General features: G+C 42.8%; 1 protein-coding gene across 1 annotated transcript in view; it reads left to right on the plus strand.

The window, feature by feature from the left end:
• LOC149442216 (uncharacterized) overlaps positions 1-22,998 on the plus strand; it is a 37,883-nt gene extending 14,885 nt beyond the window's left edge. Inside the window, exons 3-4 of the mRNA XM_089656396.1 lie at positions 11,829-11,991; positions 18,177-22,998. Of these exons, the coding sequence (XP_089512522.1) occupies positions 11,838-11,991; positions 18,177-18,493 (471 nt within the window). The 5' untranslated portion in view covers positions 11,829-11,837 and the 3' untranslated portion in view covers positions 18,494-22,998. The remainder of the gene's footprint in view (positions 1-11,828; positions 11,992-18,176) is intronic.
• Positions 22,999-23,485: the final 487 nt, after the last annotated feature.

Consider the following 23,485-nt stretch of genomic DNA (forward strand, 5'->3'; position numbering starts at 1 on the left):
GAAAGACTTGCAATAAAGCAACAGCTGCAGTTTAATAGTAATAAAAATACATTAGGCAGCACATCAGTGAACTGATACATTAATGCAGTGCTTGTGCTGAAAAGAGGTTTTCTCTGAAAATCTTAAGTGCTTTATGAGCACAATACAAAATCAAAGTCAGGTAATGGCTGAAGGTAAACACTATGGGTGTATTTATAGAAATTGTACATTAATGTGAATGCCTGAAAAATCAAATATTAGGCTATTATCTCTCCAGGTTCTTCATTCATATGAATAGCATAAATCAGGAAAATACCTCAATATGACCACTAGAAGGAGCTAAGGAAATATATACTTGATCGTCCGCTCCATAATGTGGCATCTTTCTGATTCATGCTATTCATTTTTTTATTTTTTAATACTTTTAGTACTCAGGGAATTATTATTATTATACAGTATTTATAAAGCGCCATTGGTTCGCTCAGCGCTGTACATTACAAAGGGGGACAGAACATGTGACAGAACAATACCAATACAATGCAAAACATGAGGGGACTGAGGGCCCTGCTCTTTCGAGCTTACAATCTAGGAGGGAGGGGATAGTGGTACAGGAGGAGATAGCTGTGGGGGATGGAGTGGTAGGAAGAGTGGAGGAGGTCGGCAGGTTAGCAGGGGGTGGGGTAGTCTTCCCTGAAGAGATGGGTTTTCAGGGTGCGCCTAAAGGAGAGGAGAGTAGGTGATAATCTGATGGGTTGGGGCAGGGACTTCCAGAGGATGGGTGACACCCTGGAGAAGTCCTGGAGGCGGGCATGGGAGGAGGAGACCAGGGAACTAGAGAGAAGGAGGTCTTGTGAGGAGCGGAGTGTGCGTGCTGGGCGGTACTTGGATATTAGGTCAGTGATGTAGTTCGGGGCAGTATGGTGGACAGCTTTGTACGTCAGTGTTAGGATTTTGAATTTGAATTGTGCGCAATCGGAAGCCAGTGGAGGGATTGGCAGAGGGGGGTGGCGGAGATGGAGCGGTTGGAAAGGTGAATGAGTCTGGCAGCCATATTCAGGATCGACTGAAGCAGGGATAGCCAGCGGCGAGGCAGGCCAGTGAGCAGGGAGTTGCAGTAGTCGAGTCGTGATATGATGAGGGAGTGGATGAGCTGTTTAGTGGTTTCTGGGGTTAGGAACGTGCGTATTTTGGCGATGTTGCGGAGGTGGAGTCTGTTGAGTTTGTTAAAGATTGGACTTGGGGCTGGAAGGATAGGTTGGAGTCCAGAATGACACCAAGTACTCTGGCCTGCGGGCGGGTTTGATAGTGGCGTTGTTGGATGTGATGGAGAAGTCAATGGGGGGTGGTGTCCAGGCTGGGGGGAAGACAAGAAACTCAGTTTTGGAGAGGTTCAGTTTAAGGAAGTGTAGCGACATCCAGTCTGATATGTCGCTCAGTAGGTGTGTGATTCGGGCGGAGTCCGAGGGGGTGAGGTGGGGGGTTGAGAGATAGATTTGTGTGTCATCAGCATAGAGGTGGTAGTTGAAGCCGGGAGAGTGTATGAGTTGGCCAAGGGAGGAGGTGTAGATGGAGAAGAGAAGGGGCCCGAGGACAGAGCCTTGAGGGACCCCAACAGAGAGGGGGAGTGAGGGGGAGGTGGTAGCATTATAGGTAACGCTGAAAGAGCGTTGTGACAGGTAGGATGAGAGCCAGGAGAGAGCAGAATCTCTGAGGCCGAGGGAGTGTAGTTTTTTGAGGAGGAGGGGGTGGTCGACTGTGTCGAAGGCCACAGAGAGGTCAAGGAGTAGGAGCACTGAATAGTGGCCATTAGCTTTGGCGGTTAGCAGGTCGTTGGAGAGTTTGAATAAGGCAGTTTCGGTGGAGTGTAGGGGACGGAAGCCGGACTGTAGGGGAGCGAGGAGGTTGTTGTCGTTGAGGTGAGAGCTTAGGCGGGTGTAGACTAGGCGCTTGAGGAGTTTAGATGTAAATGGGAGCAGGGAGATGGGTCTGAGGTTGTTTGGGTCATTGGGGTCCAGGGAGGGCTTTTTAAGTATGGGGGTGATGTGTGCATGTTTCAGAGGGGAGGGGAATTACAATATTCTTATGAATATGTGTGAGTATAAACCTTATTCTTTACTGTTGGGGCATGTAAGGTTCTGGAAGAATTTACAGGGCCCTGGTCTCAAAAAGGTTGAGAACCACTGATGTAGACCATGTATTTACTGATTAGACACTCTTGTTATCATGACAAACAATTACAAATAGCTTTATTTACCCAAGGCCAGGCATGTGGTAAACTAAGTCAAACATTCCTACAAACACATTCCTACAAACGCACTATCATAGCTCTCAACTGTCCTTGATTTTGAGGGACTGTCCCTGATTTGGAACAAAGTCCCTCTGTCCCTCTTTCCTCCTCATTTTCCCTTCACTCTGGTAGTTATATACAAAATACAGTATTTATCTTTCAACTAGTGTATCACCTAGTGCTAAACCTTTCATCCAGTTTCTAAATTGCTGCATTTGTAAATGTCAAAAGCCAGTACAAAGGAATAGTAGTGGTAAGAAAAAGGACTGGGGGGGGGGGAGGGTTACCCAAACGGGGCATGGCAGGGGGTGTGCCATATACCTATATATTGTTGCTTAGAAGTGTTCCTCATTCCCATCTCCAAAAGTTGGATGTTATGCACTTTTCTATAGGTGACAACTGTAGTGCTACCCCCCATAGGAGTTGCTGGATAGGATGGGTTCTTTGCCTTGACCTTTTCCAAAAAAGCCTGAGTGGTTGAACACCCCCCCACCCCGGCCTGTAAAATGAGATAGACAGAACTGTGATGTTGTGCTTGACATTTTTAACTCTGGGTGCATATTTTGACAATCTGCACAGCTTGTCCAACTCACTCAATAAGTTCAATGGGGCAACTGCAACTGCATGCAATGCAAGCAATTGCGGAGTAGTATTGTAGTACTATGGGTTTAAATCAAGGAGGAGATGATAAAACACTGCCTGTCAAAAGCCCTCTGAAAAGTGATCTAAATGCAGATCACTCTTCAGGGGGGACCACGCTCTAGCGCCAGTGTGAAAGAGCTGTAGTGGGCCAGGCATTTTTCAACCTGGAAGACTAAGGACACCTTGTGGAAGAATAGACGTACAGCAGGAAACGGCACCAGAATGGCGATGAGTATTATAGTTATAGCTTCTATTTTGAATACTTTTTTTTTTTTTTTAATTTAGCATGGAGTTGGGTAATGAAAAACTTTAGCCATAAGTAAAAACTGTCCATCCTCAACCACACAAAGAAACTTTCTGACTGAATCATATAGAGCAGCGGTTCTCAACCTGGGGGTCGTGACCCCTTTGGGGGTCGAACGACCATTTCACAGGGGTCGCCTAAGACCATCGGAAAACACATATTTCCGATGGTCTTAGGAACCGAGACACCGCTCCCGTCTCAGGCGATCTGTGGGCGGGATGATATGCTGCCCCTGTCACCTGGCCACACCTCCGGGATCGCTCAACAGCTCCGCATCCTCGCCGCTGATTGGCCACCGGAACTGTAGCTCAGGAGAGGCACACAGGCGGCCAATCACCGGCGAGGAGGTGGAGCTTGGAGAGGAGGAGCCGAGCGGCAGCGCGCGGAGATCGAAGAAGATCGAGGGAGCTGCAGGAGCGAGTGAAGAGAGAGGCCAGAGAAGGAAGACAGCTGACAGGTAAGTGCAAATTTTGCTGCTGCAGCCAGGTATGCAGGCTGTAGATGGGAGAGGGTGAGAGCGAGCCCAGGCTGGAGCAGGGGTCAGCAAGGTAAGTATCATTGGTGTCAGTGGGAGGGATAGTGCCCCAGCATTTGTGTCACTAATACCAATGATGGGGCACTATTCCTCCCCCCACTGACACCAATGATGGGGCACTATTCCTCCCCCCACTGACACCAATGATGGGGCACTATTCCTCCCCCCACTGACACCAACGATGGGGCACTATTCCTCCCCCCACTGACACCAACGATGGGGCACTATTCCTCCCACTGATACCAACGATGGGACACTATTCATCCCACTGACATCAGTGATGGGGCGCTAGTCCTCACACTGCAAAATTACAGTTATGAAGTAGCAACAAAAATAATTTTATGGTTGGGGGTCACCACAACATGAGGAACTGTATTAAGGGGTCGTGGCATTAGAAAGGTTGAGAACCACTGATATAGAGTGTAGCATGAGGCCACAGGGATTGCTCTGGATTGTCAGGGAGGTTAGCTGGCATGATGGCTCCATCAGTCAGCTAAATGAAGTGTCTGCTTTGACAGCCAGTCTCACTTTAAGTTTAGCAATCTGACAGTTTTGTGACATTTATTTCCGCTAGAAAAATCCATATAAGAGCTGCTGCTCGGTCACCTCGCATAATATGATGTGATTTCATTATTCTATTACCATACTTGTAGCTTGTACTTAAATCACATCTTTTCCAGATGAATACATTTTGCACGCTACAGTAAGGAATATTTTGCTGCCAGATATCTGCAGTGTAGGCTATAATAAATAGATAGGATAATGTTCCGCCTGCAAGTTTATGAAGATATGTGGAGTCACAGAACAGTTCCCAAGACCATATAAAAAAACAAGGTGAGTAACTTTATAAAAGTCCCAAAACTTGTAAAAGTGTATGAGTAGCCAAAACTCAACTTTTTTCTATGTCCAGGATAGTTCTAACTTATCCAGGTCAAGGTATTACCAGTAATAATTAGTCACATTTAACTTGTTCTGTAATGTTAAAGACATTTTGTACCTTATCCATGCTACTTCTTCACTTCTACTGAGCAATTATTGCCACAGAGGTAGCACAGACACCTTAATCCAGGGTTTCCCAACCAAGGTTTCTCGAATCTATAGTGTTCCTCCAGAGGTTGCTAGAGGTTCCAAGAGCAATGAGCAATTTCCACCTCTCAGTTAAGTTCCATCTGACACTTATCATTTTAGCTATCTATAAGGGGGTAATTCCTCCCAATGACTACATGTGTAAGGAGCATTCTTTCCACTGAGCATCACCCTAATGCATCATGACTTTTTAGCAGGGGTTCCCTGAAACCAGAAAGTTTATTTCAAGGGTTAAAAAGGTTGAGAGAGGATGCCATAATACAACCACGATGGAATGTGTCAAAGCAGAAGTTGATTATCTGTCTGAAGACAAGATGGGAGGTGTGAAGGTTGTGGAACCACCCTGTTATAGTTACATGCAGGGGCGGACTGACCATTTGGAAACTCGGGCACTGCCTGAGGGCCCAGGGACAGTAGAGGGCCCCATGAGATGCCCCTGGTACCTTTTTCATAGGCTTTTTTGAGTTTGGGCAAGGACACAGGGGCCCCATGATCCCCTATTGTCCGGGAGCCCCATGAGTTGTCAGTCTGCCCCTGGTTACATGATCCATCCATGTGTCTGGGAGTTTTCATGAAAGATGGTGTCAAAGGCCCCACCATCTTTGCCCTCAGGGAGTTTGCATGAAAGATGGTGTTAAAGGCCCCACCTTAAAAGGTGGCCATCTATATCAAACTGGAACAACCATTCCTGAACTGTACTGCAAGCATCTCCCGCAGCAGTAGTGGGAGAAGGAGTTGTCATATAGTGGGTAGTACCTGCACCAGGGAAGCCTAACTTCCAATATCCACTATAGTCACACAATCTATTTACTTTCCTGGGGAACCTTCAATCAAATGCCACAACCAAATTCTAGCATCTATTTCGGCACCTGCTGGAAAAAGTACTTACTAACATCATGCAGATTACATCCCTGGTGGCGTTCTGATTTAGGAGTTAATCTTACAGGGCAAGAGTACCAATAACTTCATGTACAACCCCACCTCATCCTGCCCAGTGTATTGCCCAGCGGCCTCTTGATTGGAGTTCTTTAGAGCAAATTTTAATCACTGTATCTAGGTCTGCCTTTATTCATCTGCATTACATGGGGAATGGGGAGATTCATATTTTACATTGGAAATATAATATTGTTTGATTCCAGCTCAATTCACAGAACTTGCTGAAAATGAAAAAAGACTGGCATAGCACCACTGGATTGGCGTAAGGCCAATGTGGTGCCAATATTTAAAAAAGGGGTCAAAATCTTTACCAAGTAATTATAGATCTGTTAGTTTAACTTCTATAGCTGGGAAGATACTGGAGAGTTTAACCACTTGAGCTCCTGATGATTTACCCCCCTTAATGACCAGGCCTCTTTTTGCTACTCGGCGCTGCACTAATTCAACTGATAATTGCGTGGTCATGCAATGCTGCACCCAAACGAAATATACGTCCTTTTTTTCACACAAATAGAGTTTTCTTTCGGTGTAATTTGATCACCTGTGCGCTTTTTATTTTTCACGCTATAAACAAAAAAAGGCCAAAAATTTTGAAGAAAAACAATATTTTTTACTTTCAGCTATAAAAAATATATAGTTAACTCAAAGTTGGTTATAAATTTAGGCCAAAATGTATTCTGCTCCATGTTTTTGGTAAAAAAAATCCCAATAAGTGTATATTGATTGCTTTGTGTGGAAGTTATAGCGCCTACAATCTATGGTATAACTACTGCAATTTACGCCATTTTTCTGCTATACAGTGCTGCACTAGTTTAACGGACAATTGTGTGGTCATGCAATACGGTACATAAATGAAATTTACATCCTTTTTTTCCCCACAAATTGAGCTTTCTTTTGGTGGTATTTGATCGCCCCTGTACGGTTTTTATTTTTTGCGCTTTAAAAAAAAGGAGGAAAAAAACAATATTTTGGACTTTTTGCTATAAAACATGTCAAGTAAAAAAAAAATGCAAAAATCAAATTTAGTCATAAATTTCTGCCAAAATGCATTCTGCGACATGTCTTTGCTAAGAAAAACCCCAATACGTGTAAATTAATTGGTTTACGTGAAAGTTATAGCATTTACAAATGGCGGGAAAGATACTGGGATTTTTAATTTTTATTTATACTAATAATGGCGCCGATCAGCGACATATGGCGGCAATCAGCGACATATGGCGGCGACCAGCGACTTATGGCGGGACTGCGGCGGACATTTTGACACTGGGGGGGGAACAGACTTGGGGTCACTGACATCCCCAGTGACACCAATACAGTGATCAGTGAAAAAAAAACACTGAAACTGTACTAATGTCACTGGGGAGGAAAGGGTTAACATTTTTAGAATTTGATGTGTAAGGGGAGTGTTTTACTAGGGGGCGTGGGTGTGTACTGGACAGGGGGAGGGAGGGGGGAGCTGATCGAGGGAGAGAAACTTTTCTCTCCCTCTGCAGCTTGTCGGCGAACTGTCACAGAGCAGGGCTGTGTGTAAACAATGTAGCCCTGCTCTGTGTCAGTGATCACCGCTCATCGCGGGAAAACGGCCGGTAAAAAACGGCCGTGACCCGGCGGCGGAGACCCGCTGCTGACACCCACGGAACAGGTAGGGCCCTACCTGTTTTGAAGGCAGCCGTTTTAAAACGTGCTTTTGCCTACGAGCGCCGCCCTGCCGCCGTTTATATGCGGTGGCTGGGCGGCAAGTGGTTAATAAAAGGCCACATAGATGGGTTCTTGCTAAAAAAAATATTTTAAGCAACAGACAGCATGGATTCATGAAAGACAGAAGTTGTCAAACAAATCTGATTTCATTTTATGAGGGGGTGAGCAAAACCTTGGACAGAGGGGTGGCGGTGGACGTGGTATACTTGGACAGAGGGATGGCGGTGGACGTAGTATACTTGGATTTTGCAAAAGCCTCTGACACAGTTCCCCACACATGGCTAATGTGTAAGGTAAAGTCTGCGGGTTTGGAAAAATCTGTATGTAAATGGATAGAAAACTGGCTAAAAGATCATATTCAGAGTAGTGGTTAATGATTCATACTCTGAATGGTCTAGGGTCATCAGTGGTGTACCCCAAGGTTCAGTGTAGGGACCCTTACTTTTTAATATATTTATAAACGATATAGGATCTGGGATTAAAAATCCCATTTCAGTCTTTACAGATGACACCAAGCTGTGCAGTGGAATAACGTCCTTACAGGATGTCTTCAACTTACAAGCCGACCTCAATGCACTGTTTAATTGGGCAACCATGTGGCAAATGAGGTTTAATGTTGATAAATGTAAGGTTATACACTTGCGGGCTAAGAATATGCATGCATCATACATACTGGGGGGGTACAACTGGGGGAATCAATGGTGGAAAAGGATCTGGGAGTTCTGGTAGATCACAAGCTTAATAATGGCATGCAATGCTAAGGTGTGGTTTCTAAAGCGAGCAAAATCCTATCTTGTATTAAAAGAGATATAGACTCCAGAGAGATAGATATCATATTACCCCGGTACAAATCATTAGTAAGACCTCATCTGGAATATGCAGTTCAGTTTTGGGCACCAATTCACAAAAAGAACATTAAGGAACTGGAGAAAGTACAGAGAAGGGCAACCAAACTGATAAGAGGCATGGAGGAGCTCAGCTATGAGGAAATATTAGAGGAACTGAATGTATTCTGTCTTGAGAAGAGGAGATTAAGGGGGGATATGATCATCATGTATAAATACATCAGTGATTCATATAGTCAACTCGGTGTAGAGCTATTCACCCTGAGGTCATCATAGAGGACAAGGGGGCACTCTTTATGTCTGGAGGAAAAGAAATGTAATCTCCAAACACGGAAAGGTTTCGTCACAGTGAGAGCTGTGGAAATGTGGAATAGACTCCCTCAAGAGTTGGTTCTGGCCAGCTCAGTGGATTGCTTCAAAAAAGGCCTGGATTCTTTCTTGGATACACAGAATATAACTGGATACTAACATTTTATAGGTAAAGTTGATCCAGGGAATATCCGATTGCCTCTCAGGGGATCAGGAAGGAATTTTTTTCCCTGCAGGAGCAAATTGTTTTTTTTTTGCCTTCCTCTGGATCAACTGTGGGTATAGGATTATAACTTTTTTTTTAATGGTTGAACTGGATGCACTTTTGTCTTTTTTCAGCCAGACTAACTATGTAACATTAATGGTCATAGTCCACTTTCATGGTGATGGTCACTTACGTTCGTGGTCACAGCCCACTTTCATGGTGATGGTCCACCTACATTCATGAACCATCTTACTTTGCTGGTCACTGGGAGAAGAGCTCCCTTATAGACAGGTGAAACCATCACTGGTGTCAATTGTTACTTATCTGAGTGATGAGAGGAAAGGTTCTACTGGTCCCACACCACTGGCTCTGCTGAGAGACTTTGGGGATAGAACTATTTAGGCACTTTTGTTAGATACACAGAATATAACTGGATACTAACATTTATAGGTAAAGTTCATCCAGGGAATATCCGATTGCCTCTCGGGGGATCAGGAAGGAATTTTTTTTCCAGCAGGAGCAAATTGGATAATGCTTTGCTGGGGGGTTTTTTGCCTTCCTCTGGATCAACTGTGGGTGTAGGATTATAACATTTTTTTTTTTTTAATGGTTGAACTGGATGGACTTTTGTCCTTTTTCAGCCAGAATAATTATTTAACTATATGTAACTATGTTGCCAAACTACAAGACCCATGAGGGGTTTGACAGTTACAAGCACGACTCCCAAAGACAGAGGCATAATGGGACTTGTAGTTTCGCAACAGCTGGACACCTGATCTACACTATATTGCCAGAAGTATTGGGACACTGCTCCAAATCATTGGATTCAGGTGTTATCATCTCCATGGCCAAAGGTGTATAAGATCAAGCACCTAGGCATGCAGACTGCTTCTACAAAAATTTTGAATGAATGGGTCGCTCTCAGGAGCTCAGTGAATTCAAGCGTGGTACCGTGATAGGTTGCCACCTGTGCAATAAGTCCATCCGTGACATTTCCTTGCTACTAAATATTCCACGCTCCACTGTTAGTGGTATTATAACAAAGTGGAAGCAACTGGAAACAACAGCAACTCTGCCATGAAGTGGTAGGCCATGTAAAATAAAAGAGCGAGGTCAACGCATGCTGAAGTGCATAGTGCGCAGATGTCGTCAACTGCAGAGTCAATAATTAAAGACATCCAAACATTGTGTGGCCTTCAGATTAGCACAACAATGCGTGTAGAGCACCATAGAATGGGTTTTCATGGCCGAGTAGCTGTATCCAGAGAACAATACTTGCCTGACTGCATTATGCCAAGTGTAAAGTTTTGTTGGAGGGGGGATTATGGTTTGGGGTTATTTTTCAGGGGTTGGGCTTGGCCCCTTAGTTCCAGTGAAGGGATCTATTAAGGTGTCAGCATACCAAGACATTTTGGACAATTTCATGCTCCCAACTTTGTGGGAACAGTTTGAGGATGGCCCCTTCCTATTCCAACACTACTGCGCACCAGTGCACAAAGCAAGGTCCATAAAGACAGGAATGAGCGAGTTTGGAGTGGAGGAACTTGACTGGCCTGCACAGAGTCCTGACCTCAACCCAAGAGAGCACCTTTGGGATGAATTAGAGCAGAGACTGCGAGCCAGACATTCTTGTCTGACATCAGTGCCTGACCTCACAAATGCGCTTCTGAAAGAATGGTCAAAACATTCCCATAGACACACTCCTAAACCTTGTGGGCGTCCTTCCCAGAAGAGTTGAAGCTGTTATAGCTGCAAAGGGGGGGCCAACTCAATATTGAACCCTACGGACTAAGACGATTGGGATGCCAATAAAGTTCATGTTCGTGTAAAGGCAGGCATCCCAATACTTTTGGCATTATATATCTTTATTTATATTATTTATTCCAGTATATATCCTTGATTTGATCCGCAGCTTACAGTCAAAGTCTGACAGAGGTGCTAATGCATTTTGGTCAGTGTGGCCTTACTTATAGCTTGTTTTAAAGCGCTCCTCCCCAGCTGCTTACAAAGGGCTGAGGGCTCTTTGTTTTACCCTCATGATTGACCTATCACTGTCAAGTGAGCGCAAGGTGAACAAGTCAAATCCTCCTACATGGAAATACTTTCCTCAGCCTAAGCAGCTAAACAGATTGCCGGGGAAGCGAAATAAAGGTGAGTTTGTGCTGCTGGGGAGGTATTATATCATACCTATTGCTTTGCTGCATAGGAAAAGAAATTATTTGCTTTAAGTTACATATATGCGATAGCTGTAGGTCTGTATAGAATACTCAGACTACCACAGGGTCTTCTGTTGTATGATGTACATGTAGCACCCTCCTAGTTTGGTTGCTAGTCAGGCTAGGTAAATTTAGTCTTTTTAGCTCTACTATAATCACATGTCTGGCTGATATTGGAAAGAGGCTCTCCAAGGACATTTTTGAGAACCGACTGGTGTGTGAGATCCCAGTGACTGTGTGCTGCTGCCTGTGCTTAGACATGGCCTTCGCTTATGGTGTCCCTGTGTAGTTTAGTCCATTATTTACTGATGCAAGGATTATGCTAGGAAACTTTGAAGAGAAGGTAGTTGTCCTCAAGTTACTACTTAGATGGGTGCAGGGTAAACATGGGATACTCCTGCAACATTAAGTTCAAGTTTTTAATAAAGCATCAAAAAGGATAGCCCTAGACTGACCATTGAGCCAGAAGAGTGACTGAGACTGTGTGCCTGGCTGCTAGTGCACTTACTGGAGAAAGAATTCTTGAACCAGTAAGCAGGCCATTTAGTGGGTGAGTGCAACACACACCTTTTGACCTTTAAATTCCCACTACCCAACCCAACGCAAACAAAGCTCTGCTATACTGGGAGCAGTTTGAAACTTTGTACACGTATATTTTAAAACTGTAAAAGCTGCAATAACATAGACCATGGGCTTTGTGTGCCTTTCAAATTTTGCACCATTTTTTGGACATGAGCACCATTGCTGTAATAATCTTCACTATAATATGATATCTTTTTAATGCAGGTTGAAAAGATGAAGACTTCTTGGATATGTAGCTTAGTAATACTACTCATTTTTACGCTGTGTGGAATTCAGGCATCGTTGGGTACAGATGTTTTGGACAACGCCGCTCCAAATTCTGATCTGCTAATAAGGGAACGTCGAGATGAAGAGCCACAGTATCCAGGTAAATAGTTGTGAAGTATCATTATGTTTTATCTGAGTTTTCAAGTCCAATAATTGTACACTTGCCTGAAATGCAGTGGTGGACCCATATAGCCTTAGACACTCCTTGAATTGTTGCTTTGACGTGGAGTAGGAACGATCAAATCAAAAGAATCATTGATGCACGTTTTTGAGTCACATTTATTTTAAAAGTCTGAATACATTCATATACAGTAAATTGGCCTGAATTGTTATAAACTATGCAGTTTAGGAACAAAGACAATTATAATTTACACAGGATACTCAAAATCACACACAGATCTTGAAGGACAGATTCCTGAAAAGTCTTTGTTACAACAGTATTGGGCCTTATAGTAGGGGTCTCAAATAATGCTGAATAGAGAGGGGACAGCCAGCAAATCTGAGACTCCATACGAGCAGTCAAAGTCCTGAGAAGGAACTTCTGGCATCTAACCCTCGCAAACCTTTCAGTACCTGGAGCTATAGGCAAAGAGTTGTATTCACAATATCCAGGTGGCAGCTCCTGTCCAGCAACCCCTGTAACACTCTTCAATGAAGGTTTCATTCTCCAGCCTAGCTTCTCCTTGTAGCATCTTTCAGGCTTCCAGCATATGGCATCTTCTAAGGATTAGCAGTAGCAGTCTCTCTGGAACACACACAGGCTGCCTTCCAGGAGAAGAGAGTTTTGATCAGATCCTCCCAAATATTTATCGTCTACCCAACTACACCTTCTGGGTCAGCCTCCCAAGGATTGGCTAGGGTCAGATAACTATTCATAATCCAATGAGTGATCCCTCCACATTATTTCTGGGGATAAACCTGATCAAACCTAAAAAGTAAATAGAAGTCCAGCGTATTACAGGAGAGCCATATGCTAATTTTAGCCAGCCCAGGGCAGGGGTGCTATACATTATTAAAAAAGAATAAAAAAAACACAATTTAGCTGTTTTTTTAAAAACATATTCACACGTCATTACTCGAGGGCAGTCCTAAAAAAAATATCTTTAGATACAAAAACAGCATGGGGTGGGGGTGCATACCTACCTTATGTGTGGCCTGGGGCCCATTGCAGTGGAAGTACCCTGGCTAGCCTCTAAACATACTTGTTTGGTGGATGTAGGAAGGTCTGACTCCCACTGACCGACTTGTAACATGGCATTTTACTGACCACCAATGTAAGGAGGCCCTTCTCCCACATTACTGTAAGGGGGTGTGTTACTGACCACAAACATAGGGCAACGTTTCTCCCACTGACACCAATGGAAGGGACCTTTTTTTCTCTCAATAGAAATCAAACCCCAATGTAAGAGGCCCCTTTTCCTGCTGACATCAATATAAGGGGTCACTTTACTGACCACCAATCTAAGGGGACATTTCTCCCACTGAAACCAATGTAAGAGGGCCCTTCTTCCTCTGAACACAAATGTATGGGGTCCTTCTCCCACTAAACACCAATGTAAGGGGGGGGGTTTCTCCACTAAACAAAATTGTAAGTGGGACCTTCTCCCAATGAACATCAATGTAAGCAGGAACTTCTCCAACTGACATCAATGTAAGGGCGCCTTCTTCCACTGAACACCAATGCAAAGAGAAACTTTACACCAGGTGAGAGAGCAGTCTTCTTTCACTGACACCAATGAAAGTAAACACTTCTTCTACTGATAGAAATTAGTAGTACTCACAGAGATATTTATTTAAGGGGTACCTTTCCTGACCACCAATATAAAGATGCTCATTATACTCTGAACACTAGCTCATCAAGGAATTCTAAGCTGTCCACTAACGTATGGGTCAATCTTGTGCTGTCCTTGTCACCAATATAAGCATGCAATCATTGCTTTGAACACTAATGTACTGGGGAGTTCTGCACTTACCAACAATACAAAGAAGGATTTTAAACTAAACAGCTGTATTTACAGTGTCAATTCGATCCTAAACTTCAAGGCATTGAAACCAAAGGATTCCACATACTGCTAAAGCTAGCCATAGACATCTAACAATGCTGAGATATTGGAATAAAAATCAAATAAGGGTCACATACCTGGTGGAGGCCAAGTTTTTGAGTGGGCTATTCTTGCATCTCCTGTCCAACGACCGTTGAAGTGGTGACAGGTAACATGAGTACACAGGGTGGCACAAATGCCGCTGTTGCATGAAAGACCAGATCTGTATGACAGTCAGGGGCGTGGGCAAGATGACTATAGACCACTATGCAGGAGCTGGATGCAGAAACACCAGAGTACAAAGGTACCAGAGTAGATGACAGAAGCATAGCCAAGACACAAACCGAAGTTGTGTCTTGGGCAAAGAGGTACCAAAACAGAAGGAATAGAAACAAAGTTGGGGACACTAGAGTCAGTAACATCTGGGCAGCAAGGTACCTAATCAGGAAGCAGAAACACTATGTAGGATACAACCCAAGGAAAAAGCTGAAGATCACTCAGCAATCTCTCCATGTAATGCTCCAGTTTATATAGGGTGTTTGGTTCCAATACCAGACCTGAGTGTGCATGCACACTCATATACACATCACAAGGTTTGCATGCCCTAGGATGCATGCTAATGCACATCCAGCAGTCACCCCATGTAAATGGCCACATGCCATAGTAAGTACATGTGACTACACTGGGTTTTTTTTGTGCTGGAACAAACCAGATCTTCCTTACATAGGGTCTTTGCCTGATAAATATGCATAGGCACTATTGTCCTACAAGCATGTCTGCATATGTGCCCAGCAAATACTACATATGTGAAAAATAGACCATCACACACAGCATTTTAAAATGGATATGTTCCTCCCCAAACTATCCACTCCTATGTTAGACAAAGTAAACACTGATATTGCTGCTCCTGAGGTCCTTGCAGCAACAAAAACACTCAAGACACAAAAAACCCTGGACCTGACGTTTTTTTTCGGCATTATACTATAAAAAATTTGCCAACTCCGTGGCTCCCCCTCTGACCAACTTTTTTAACCACTTGTGCTCCCATTCAGATCTTCATCCATCATCTACGGCAACTCAAATAGTGATGATCCCGAAACTCGGAAAAGAACCCCAAGACCCACATAAATGTAGACCCATTTCACTTTTAAATGTCAACATCAAAATCTTAGCAAATTCTTGCCACTCGAATTAACTCCTTCTTACATCATCTCCTTCACAAAGATCCAGGGGGTTTTGTCCCCCACTGACAGGCTTCAGACAATACCCACAAGGTTATCCATCTAATACAACAACACAAATCCCCTGGCATGATCCTGAGCCTAGACATACATAAAGCATTTGACTCACTTTCTTGGGAATACATGTAGTATGTGCTTTAAAAATGGTGGTTTCCACCTATCTTTATATCCTGGGTGAAGGCTATCTACCGCAGACCCACTGCTATGGTTCGTTATCTCTCCAGATAATGCACCCCCTTTCTCTGTTCATAGAGGGGGGCTGCCCTCTTTCCTAGCCCTGGAACCCTTACTTCAGCTTAGAAGAATTAATCCAGACATCAAAGGCGTCACGTTTGCTCACCAAACCTTTAATGTTAGTGCATTAATTGACGACCTTCTCTTGATTATGACCCAACCACATACCTCTCTACCTACCCTCTTCTCCATTTTATCTAAATAAAAATTCCAACATTTAGGGTAGTAAACTAGAACAAATTCACAGCCCTTAACATTTCCCTCCCTATGGCGAACGTTAACATACTAAAACTAAATTACAACTTCACCTGGCCCTGTTCATTTAGAATACCTAGATATTAACCTTAGAGACTCTTACTACACCCTCTACAAGGCCAATTATATCTCAACTTTCCGGTCCCTCGAAACCCTACTTACAACCTGGTCACGCCAACCTCTCTTGTGGATGGGCAAAATAAATGAAGCAAAAATGACCATCCTTCCTAAACTTTTATATCTATTCTGTACTCTTCCCTGTTCCAGTCCCTTCTTATACCCTGAAATCTTTTCAGAATCATGTTTTATGCTTTATTTGGGCCAATAAAAGATCTCGGATCACTAAATATACCACGCTCATACCGGAAACAGGGAGGCTTGGGAGTTCCTAATTTCCTCAAGAACTATGTGGCGGCTCAAATCGCACCCTTAATCTCACTGTACTTAGCACAACAAGCCCCCATATGGGTAACTATAGAAGCACTCTCATGCCACCAGATTTCCCTCTCCTCACTTCTATGGCTCCCCCCGAAATCCAGTACCACATCTATCAGCCCTCTAATGGCCCACTTGTTACGTATATGGGATTCCACAAAATACACTAGTGGCCTACTCTCCTTCCATTTACCGCTCCTCCCTCTCGTGGGCAATCCTCTGTTTCCACCTGGCCTCGAATCCCTTACCACATTCCATTGGTTGATCTCCCACAACTTCAAATGTATTCACTCATTCTTCATGGGCCGCTCTGTTTACATGTAGGCAGAATTAAGGGATAAACATCAAGCCCCCCTATGGAACTTTTCCGATACCTCCAGATCAAACATTGGGTAAACTTGGTCCTTACTGACAAAGACCCGACCACCCAATTATCCTTGTTCGAACACATATGCCACTGGACGCTTCTCTCCCCTAAACTTATCTATCCTGTACTTACAATTAACCAATTTACAGAATCCTAACAACCACTCTTATGTTTCCAGATGGGAAAGAGATCTTAAAGGCACTAAAGATCGTGCATGCTGGTCACAGATATGGTTAACGCTAACCTCATGCTCCATTAATATCCTCACTATGGCATCAGCTTTCAAAACGGTGACAAGATGGTACCTTGTCCCATCCCGCTTAGCATTTCTCTACCCATCCGCCCTTAATATTTGCTTCCGCGGCTGTAACGCACTAGGCGACATTCTACACATATGGTGGATATGCCCTATGCTCTCCAGATTCTGGTCTAAGGTTCTCAAACTACTCCAATCACTACTCACTTGCCCCTTCCCGAGAGACCCCTGGTACACTCTCTTACACCTAAAACCTCCAGGTATATCTGAACACCAATTTTAAACTAGCCATTCACGTACTATCGGCAGCCAAACAAACCATTGCGAAAGCCTGGAAACAGCAGTTTGTATCCTTTACGGAAGTCCACCGCCGTCTAGACTTTTTTTTAAATAAATGAGAAACTGTCTAACATCATCTCAGACACCCATGAGAGACTCCTCAAAACCTGGACTCCATGGATCCAATACGCCCATCCCGAGATTTCAGTGAACAGCTTCACCTCACTATAGCTTGTTTAAACTTTTCAAATTGAATTCAGGTGTTCTGGATGTCCATCTCCTTCAATCTGCTTCTATCTCTTTTGCTCTCCTTTCTTTTTTGATTTCCATTCCTTGGCTCTCCTGCTGGGATGTCGTACAACCCGCGAGATGTCCTGCACATCTCCCAGTCTGCAATACATTAGTATATCTTAAATGCTATACCTTTTGACTAGTGTTGGAGATTGGGCTACAGACAGACTACCATTTCTGTACACTGGCTAACTAAGCAACACAATATTATATGTTCTATTTCTACCTTTTGACAAGTTGTTTAGAATGTTACCTAATCTAACTATGTTCCATTTGTATACGACCGCTCTTGACTATTTTATAGTTGCGATTTTATTATTGTACTATTAAGTGGTTGAAATTGTATTTTGTACTTAAAAATACCAAAAAAACAATAAAAATTATTGAAAGGAAAATGGATATGTTCTCCTGGTGTACAGATATGACATGGACAAATGTAGCACCCAAGGATACACTTAAATAGCCTGATCTGTGTACAAAGCTTTCATAATTTTATGAATGAGGATCATCTACTGAATGTGGGTAACTATAGGCCACAAACATATCAGGAATTCTAGAAAATATTTCAATAAACCATTTAAAACCCCACTGAGTTGCCAGCAGAACATGTACACAGAAAATAGTAGAAAATAGATGTTAATTTCTACTAGACAGCAGTAATTATTTACCCACCATGGTATCGGCATCAAAAATTATATTTTGGATTTGTCTCTAAAGCAAGTACAGTTGCCCGAAGTTGCAGTCTATGTTATCAGCCCATTCAGTTTTACATTTTTCCATTGCTAGCCACATTGAAGCAAGTCTACAACACTGTCCATGTATTTATTTGTACTTTAAACTTCTCTAGGGCCAATCATTCTAATTTTCGTATTAATGGTGTTTTAGATGACCTCTATGATTCTGGTGAGCAAGATCGCTGGCCAACCCTGGACGAACTATCTAAGTACAAGAGAAGAGTATCTGCCAAAAGAGGAGGAATTTTGAATGGCCCTGCTGGATTGTATGATCTTCTGTCAACAAAACCCAGACCAGCACCAGAGAGGAGGACCATTGACAGTCTTAAAGATGCCTATGTGGCTGAGCTTCTGAAAAGGCATCGCATGCCCCGGAGTCCAGAGTTGACCACAGTGGAGCCAGACATAGATCAACCAATCTCTGACCGAGTCATTGTGAATGAAAGTAATGATGACTTATCTGAGTGACCCTATTGTACTTAATCTTTGAGAGATCCTTGCAACATTCATAGAAGACATTTAAAGAAAATCTGTACTGAGACAAAAAGAAAAGCTTCCATTGCTAATCTCCTTCTGAAAATGTCAGTTGCCTTCTGAAAATGTCAGTTGCCAGATGTCTCTGGCTTCATTACTGTTACCAGATCAGAATACACAGGCGGTCAGTGAATGCAGAGTAAAGTCAGATATCCAATCCTCATACTTTTTCTGGGTCAGTGGCTCAGGAAGTATTGTATGGCTCAGCATACAGCCAGGCATCTAGCACTCTCAAAAGGGGAGTTAGCAATGGCAGCTCACATACTTCTCAGTAAAGATTTCTTTAAAAAATATGTTATTGATTCTTAGTGTAGTACCTGTGTTATAGTGTGGTGCCTTTCAGCATTTAATTTCTACAATATTACAGAAAGAACTATGAGAAGCAGTATAACACCCCCCCCCCCCCCAGCTGGGTATTGCATAAGAGGTTTTTGCATGCGCTTTTGGTATTGGTAGTACCATTAAGTGAAGGTCCCTAAATATCTCATATTCTAGTTGTCATTCTGGAAAACATTCTGATGCTTACTTTAGTTCTTAGAATGGGGAACCCCATCCTACCCCCACCAGACTGAAAATAAAATATTACATTGTCAAAATGGTCTAAGACAGAATAGGGTCCCTGGCAAGGTAGCTGCTTTGGACTGACCCATCCTTTTGATTGTCATTGATAAAGATTGCAATGGCAAAGGGATTCCATTGCATTTTCATTTTCTGTACTGGCATGGCCCCATCAGACACCAACTGGCCACAAGTACTTCCTTCCTTTGAAGTGAGAGGCAAGTACAAAGTTTTGACTAATGGCACTATGCCTCAGTTTAGAGCTTCTAGTTGGGCAACCTGGACATGCATCAGGCCCTATACTACTGCCTAGGTTGTTTTTAGCCCTGCCCATAGTGTAGTACAGAGTTTTGACCAATGGCACTATGCCCTGGTTTACAGCCTCTAGTTGGGCCACCTGGACATGCATTAGGCCCTATACTACTGCATAGGTTGGATCCAGCTCTGCCCACAGTTTAGTACATCTTTTGACCATAGGCATTATGCTCCAGTTTACAGCTTCCATTTGGGTCACCTGGACATGCATTGGGCCCTATACTACTGCCTAGGTTGGATCCAGCTCTGCCCACAGTTTAGTACATCTTTTGACCATAGGCATTATGCTCCAGTTTACAGCTTCCAGTTGGGCCACCAGGACATGCATTGGGCCCTATACTACATCCTAGTTTGGATCTAGCTCTGCCCATAGTTTCGTACAGAGTTTTGACCAATGGCACCATGCCCCAATTTGCAGCTTCTAGTTAGCCACCTGGACATGTATTGGGCCCTATACTACAGCATAGGTTGGATCCAGCTCTGCCCATAGTTTCGACCAATGGCACCATTCCTCTGTTTACAGCTTCTAGTTGGGCCACTTGGACATGCATTGTCCTGGGCACCTGGGCATAGTTTATGACTGAGTGCAATGCATCACCAAAGAAGGAGGGGGAATGGTGAAGTACTACACTCTGTCCCATTCTGCTCTACTAGAGGCTTATATATAATAAATATTATAATACATCTATTGTAAAGATTCTTATTAAGAACAAACAGCCTAAATGGGCACTTACTGTAAACTACAGCAGAATAAACAATATCTGGCATCAGAACTGGCCGCAGATATGAGAATTTTCCTTCCAGATAAATGTTCCTTCGACAACAGGCAGCTAGCTGGCATGGGGAACAACCACAGACGGATTTCTGCCAACAGCTGGCTCAGAGACTATCCTGTGTTTATCAGTACTGTAAGTTTAAAACATTCTGACCATAAAGCCAAACTCCTATCAAATATTAAGAAATTAATTCATAAAAATATGAAGGGTCTCTTCGTACCTGTGTGTATGCTAGTGAACTTGTTTTCATGTATTGAGGTGTGCTAAGTTGATCCCAGTTGGCCAGCAGTCACCTGCTTCACCATATGGACATGAGTTTGTCCCCCATTTTGGCCAAAAAAGACTCATCCTATGTCTCTTGGCTATTTAACTGATATTCAACCAGACAAATATGTGGATATTTTTCCTGTATTTTGACCACTTTTCCTTTTGCCACTTTGGCCACCTTTTCTACTTAAGCAGACTGGAACTAGTAAAAAAATTCAGTTGCAGACCCAGGGACATTTTATGGTTGCTGCCCACCAAAATATAAAATATAACCAACTTACTGCCTGTAGCCATCCTTCTTTAAATGACAGAGAGAGGTAACTGGCAGAACAGCACTTTTGCATTCCAACTTGATGTTGTTCTAGTACGTATGAACATTATGATTGGCACTCTTTTCTAAAATATTAGCATTCTACATTTACCACAACTAAAAAAATGGACCAACCCCAAAAACTGTCAGTACCTAAGGTGAATACTACACACTAGAGAGTGGGCGAGTATACAGCGCCTTCCAAACTTCTGGGCGGCCATTCATGCTGCTACTCCAAAGGCAACCATTTTTAAAATAATTCAAAAAGTCCACTCAGTATTGGTAAAGCTCAAACAGAAATGCATCACTTCCTGGACTCTGTTCTCTACTAGCTGTGCAGGCTATCAGAGTTTTGTAGTGAATATTTACTATGGATCCATACATTCCTCAGCCACTTGGTTCAACTAATATTGCACATATTATTAAAGTAATACAAAAAGTACGATATATTATACATGCATACCCACTTAGAAACTATCTCAGTAAAATCCTGAATGCAGGCCAACTTTCCCTCCAAGAGCTTGATAGGGGTAAGGATCAAACCACCTGTCCATGACAGCCCTCAGGCTTGGCAAATGGCCACTTAAGACACCCAAAACTGCATTGCTGGAGAAAGGGAAGAGAGACCCAAGTTACTCTATACCTGGAAATACTTTGTAATCCATTGTATTTTGTTAGGCAAATAGGGCAACGGGGGAAGGAGAGTGGGCAATTCTTTGAACCTTTTACTTTGCCTTGAATGTGCAAACTACGGGGTCACTCCTCCTGGAAACAGACAAGAGATGACTGATACCCAATCCAACTGTGTCAAACTCATGTCTATGGTGAAGAATGCCAGCAAGCTGACCATTAAGTGGTAAAAGACTTCAACTGGATGGGTTTGAAGTCCTTCTCCATTTCCTATTGTTCCCTTTGAAATATGATGAAGAAAGTGCCTGCTTCCAACTCCTCTTGGAGGTTTTAAAGCAGATTATGCATTAGTAGAATTTTGGTCGAACATTTGTGTGGAAATTTTAAAAACTTGTTCAGCGGTGCATTTGATCTTGTCATCAAGTCAACTAATTTTGATCGAAAGGCCTTACAAATTTCATCCATAACTGCTACTTGAATGGCATCCGAGACATGTTAAGCAGGTTTATTTTGTACATAAAACATGCACATTACATGTGCAAATTTTCCAGAAGATAAAATTTTCAAACAAAATTCTGGCTAGTGTATGGCCAGCTTTACTCACACCACAATCACTGGGGTGAGAAGTTGATAGATATTTCCTTAATGAGACCCTAGATATCACTTGCCAGATATTTTTACCCTCCCCCCCCTCTATTCAAAACTAAACAAGCAAGTTCTGGAGTTACACTTTAAGGATGCATAACAAAAATTAAAAGGTTGAATATACTAGACCAATGGTCTCCAAACTGCAGTCCAGGGGCAGGATGTGGCTCTTGGCGTTCCTTTATCTGGCCCTTGGGGCATGATTCCACCAACTGACACCATTGATGGGGCACTATTCCTCCCATTGACAGCATAAATGGGGCAATGTTGTTCCCATTGATACCAACAATGGGGCACTATTTATTTCATTACAATCAATGATCAGCATTGTTTTGCCCCCTGATGCTAGGACATTTTCTACCCCCCACTGGTCACAGTCCAGCTCTACTAAAGTCTGAAAGACAGTAAACTGGTCCTTCACTTAGAATTTGGAGACCCCTGTACTAGACCACTAAAATATCTGAGTTCAGGTGGGCCCCATCTGATGAACTTTTGCAGAGCCCACTTCCATGGTAATGCCTGTTATAAAAATACATAACTGCTGTGTTCACATTTTGGAGGGGGATTAATGATACTATGTAAAGTTCTTTCCTATAGAACATGAACCAATTTGGGTCTACTTATGAAAAATTCATTGGACATAAGTGACAAGCACTGGCCTGGCTGTGACAAATTCTGACCTTTGTTTGCCTAATAAAGTGATTTCCTATGATTTTCGGCTCCATCTATTGGCCATAATGTGGTATTTTTCCTGTTATTTCAGAAAATACCACACAGCTGGGCAGATGATTGTCACATTTGTCCTACAAATGTTTTTAGAACTAGACCCCTTAGTGTATGGCTTTGAACTGTTAGATGTAAGATGTAGATGAAATACAAATATGTGCAAAATGTGTATATGAATATTTACTGTCAATAAAATATTATTTGTGCATGTACACTTATTTACTTTATTTTATAATTCATTAATCCCAAGTGAAAAAACAAAACCATTTTTCAGATTGTCACTGACTGCTTATTACTTTGCAAGCCCCATGATACACGTCTATAGCATTATGATTTATTATCACATGATGTGCTATTCATTATAGCTATCCTGTCTGATTGAAGGAGTTGGCTTTCTATTAATATCAAATACAGTGTGTACAGTAGAGTATGTGTCATCGAAGACATTAATGGATTTGAGCCTAGGCCTTCGTTGTAAGAACAAGCATGTTCAATAACTGCCGTGCCAACTATTCCAGTCACTCCCATATCACACATAATGACAACTCTGGCACATGCTGAATGAAACATAATACTATGGGAATGCACAAACAGGCATTCCAATCAGCAATACTGAATGCCTGGAGCTTGAATGGGTATGAGATTCATGCAATCCCTTTACAAGTGCAACATGGCATGATGTCATCACATCTTCATTCT

This window comes from Staurois parvus, unplaced genomic scaffold (genome assembly GCF_062004578.1).
Source record: "Staurois parvus isolate SC_StPar_1 unplaced genomic scaffold, SC_StPar_1.0 ptg000902l, whole genome shotgun sequence".
Classification (NCBI taxonomy): domain Eukaryota; kingdom Metazoa; phylum Chordata; class Amphibia; order Anura; family Ranidae; genus Staurois; species Staurois parvus.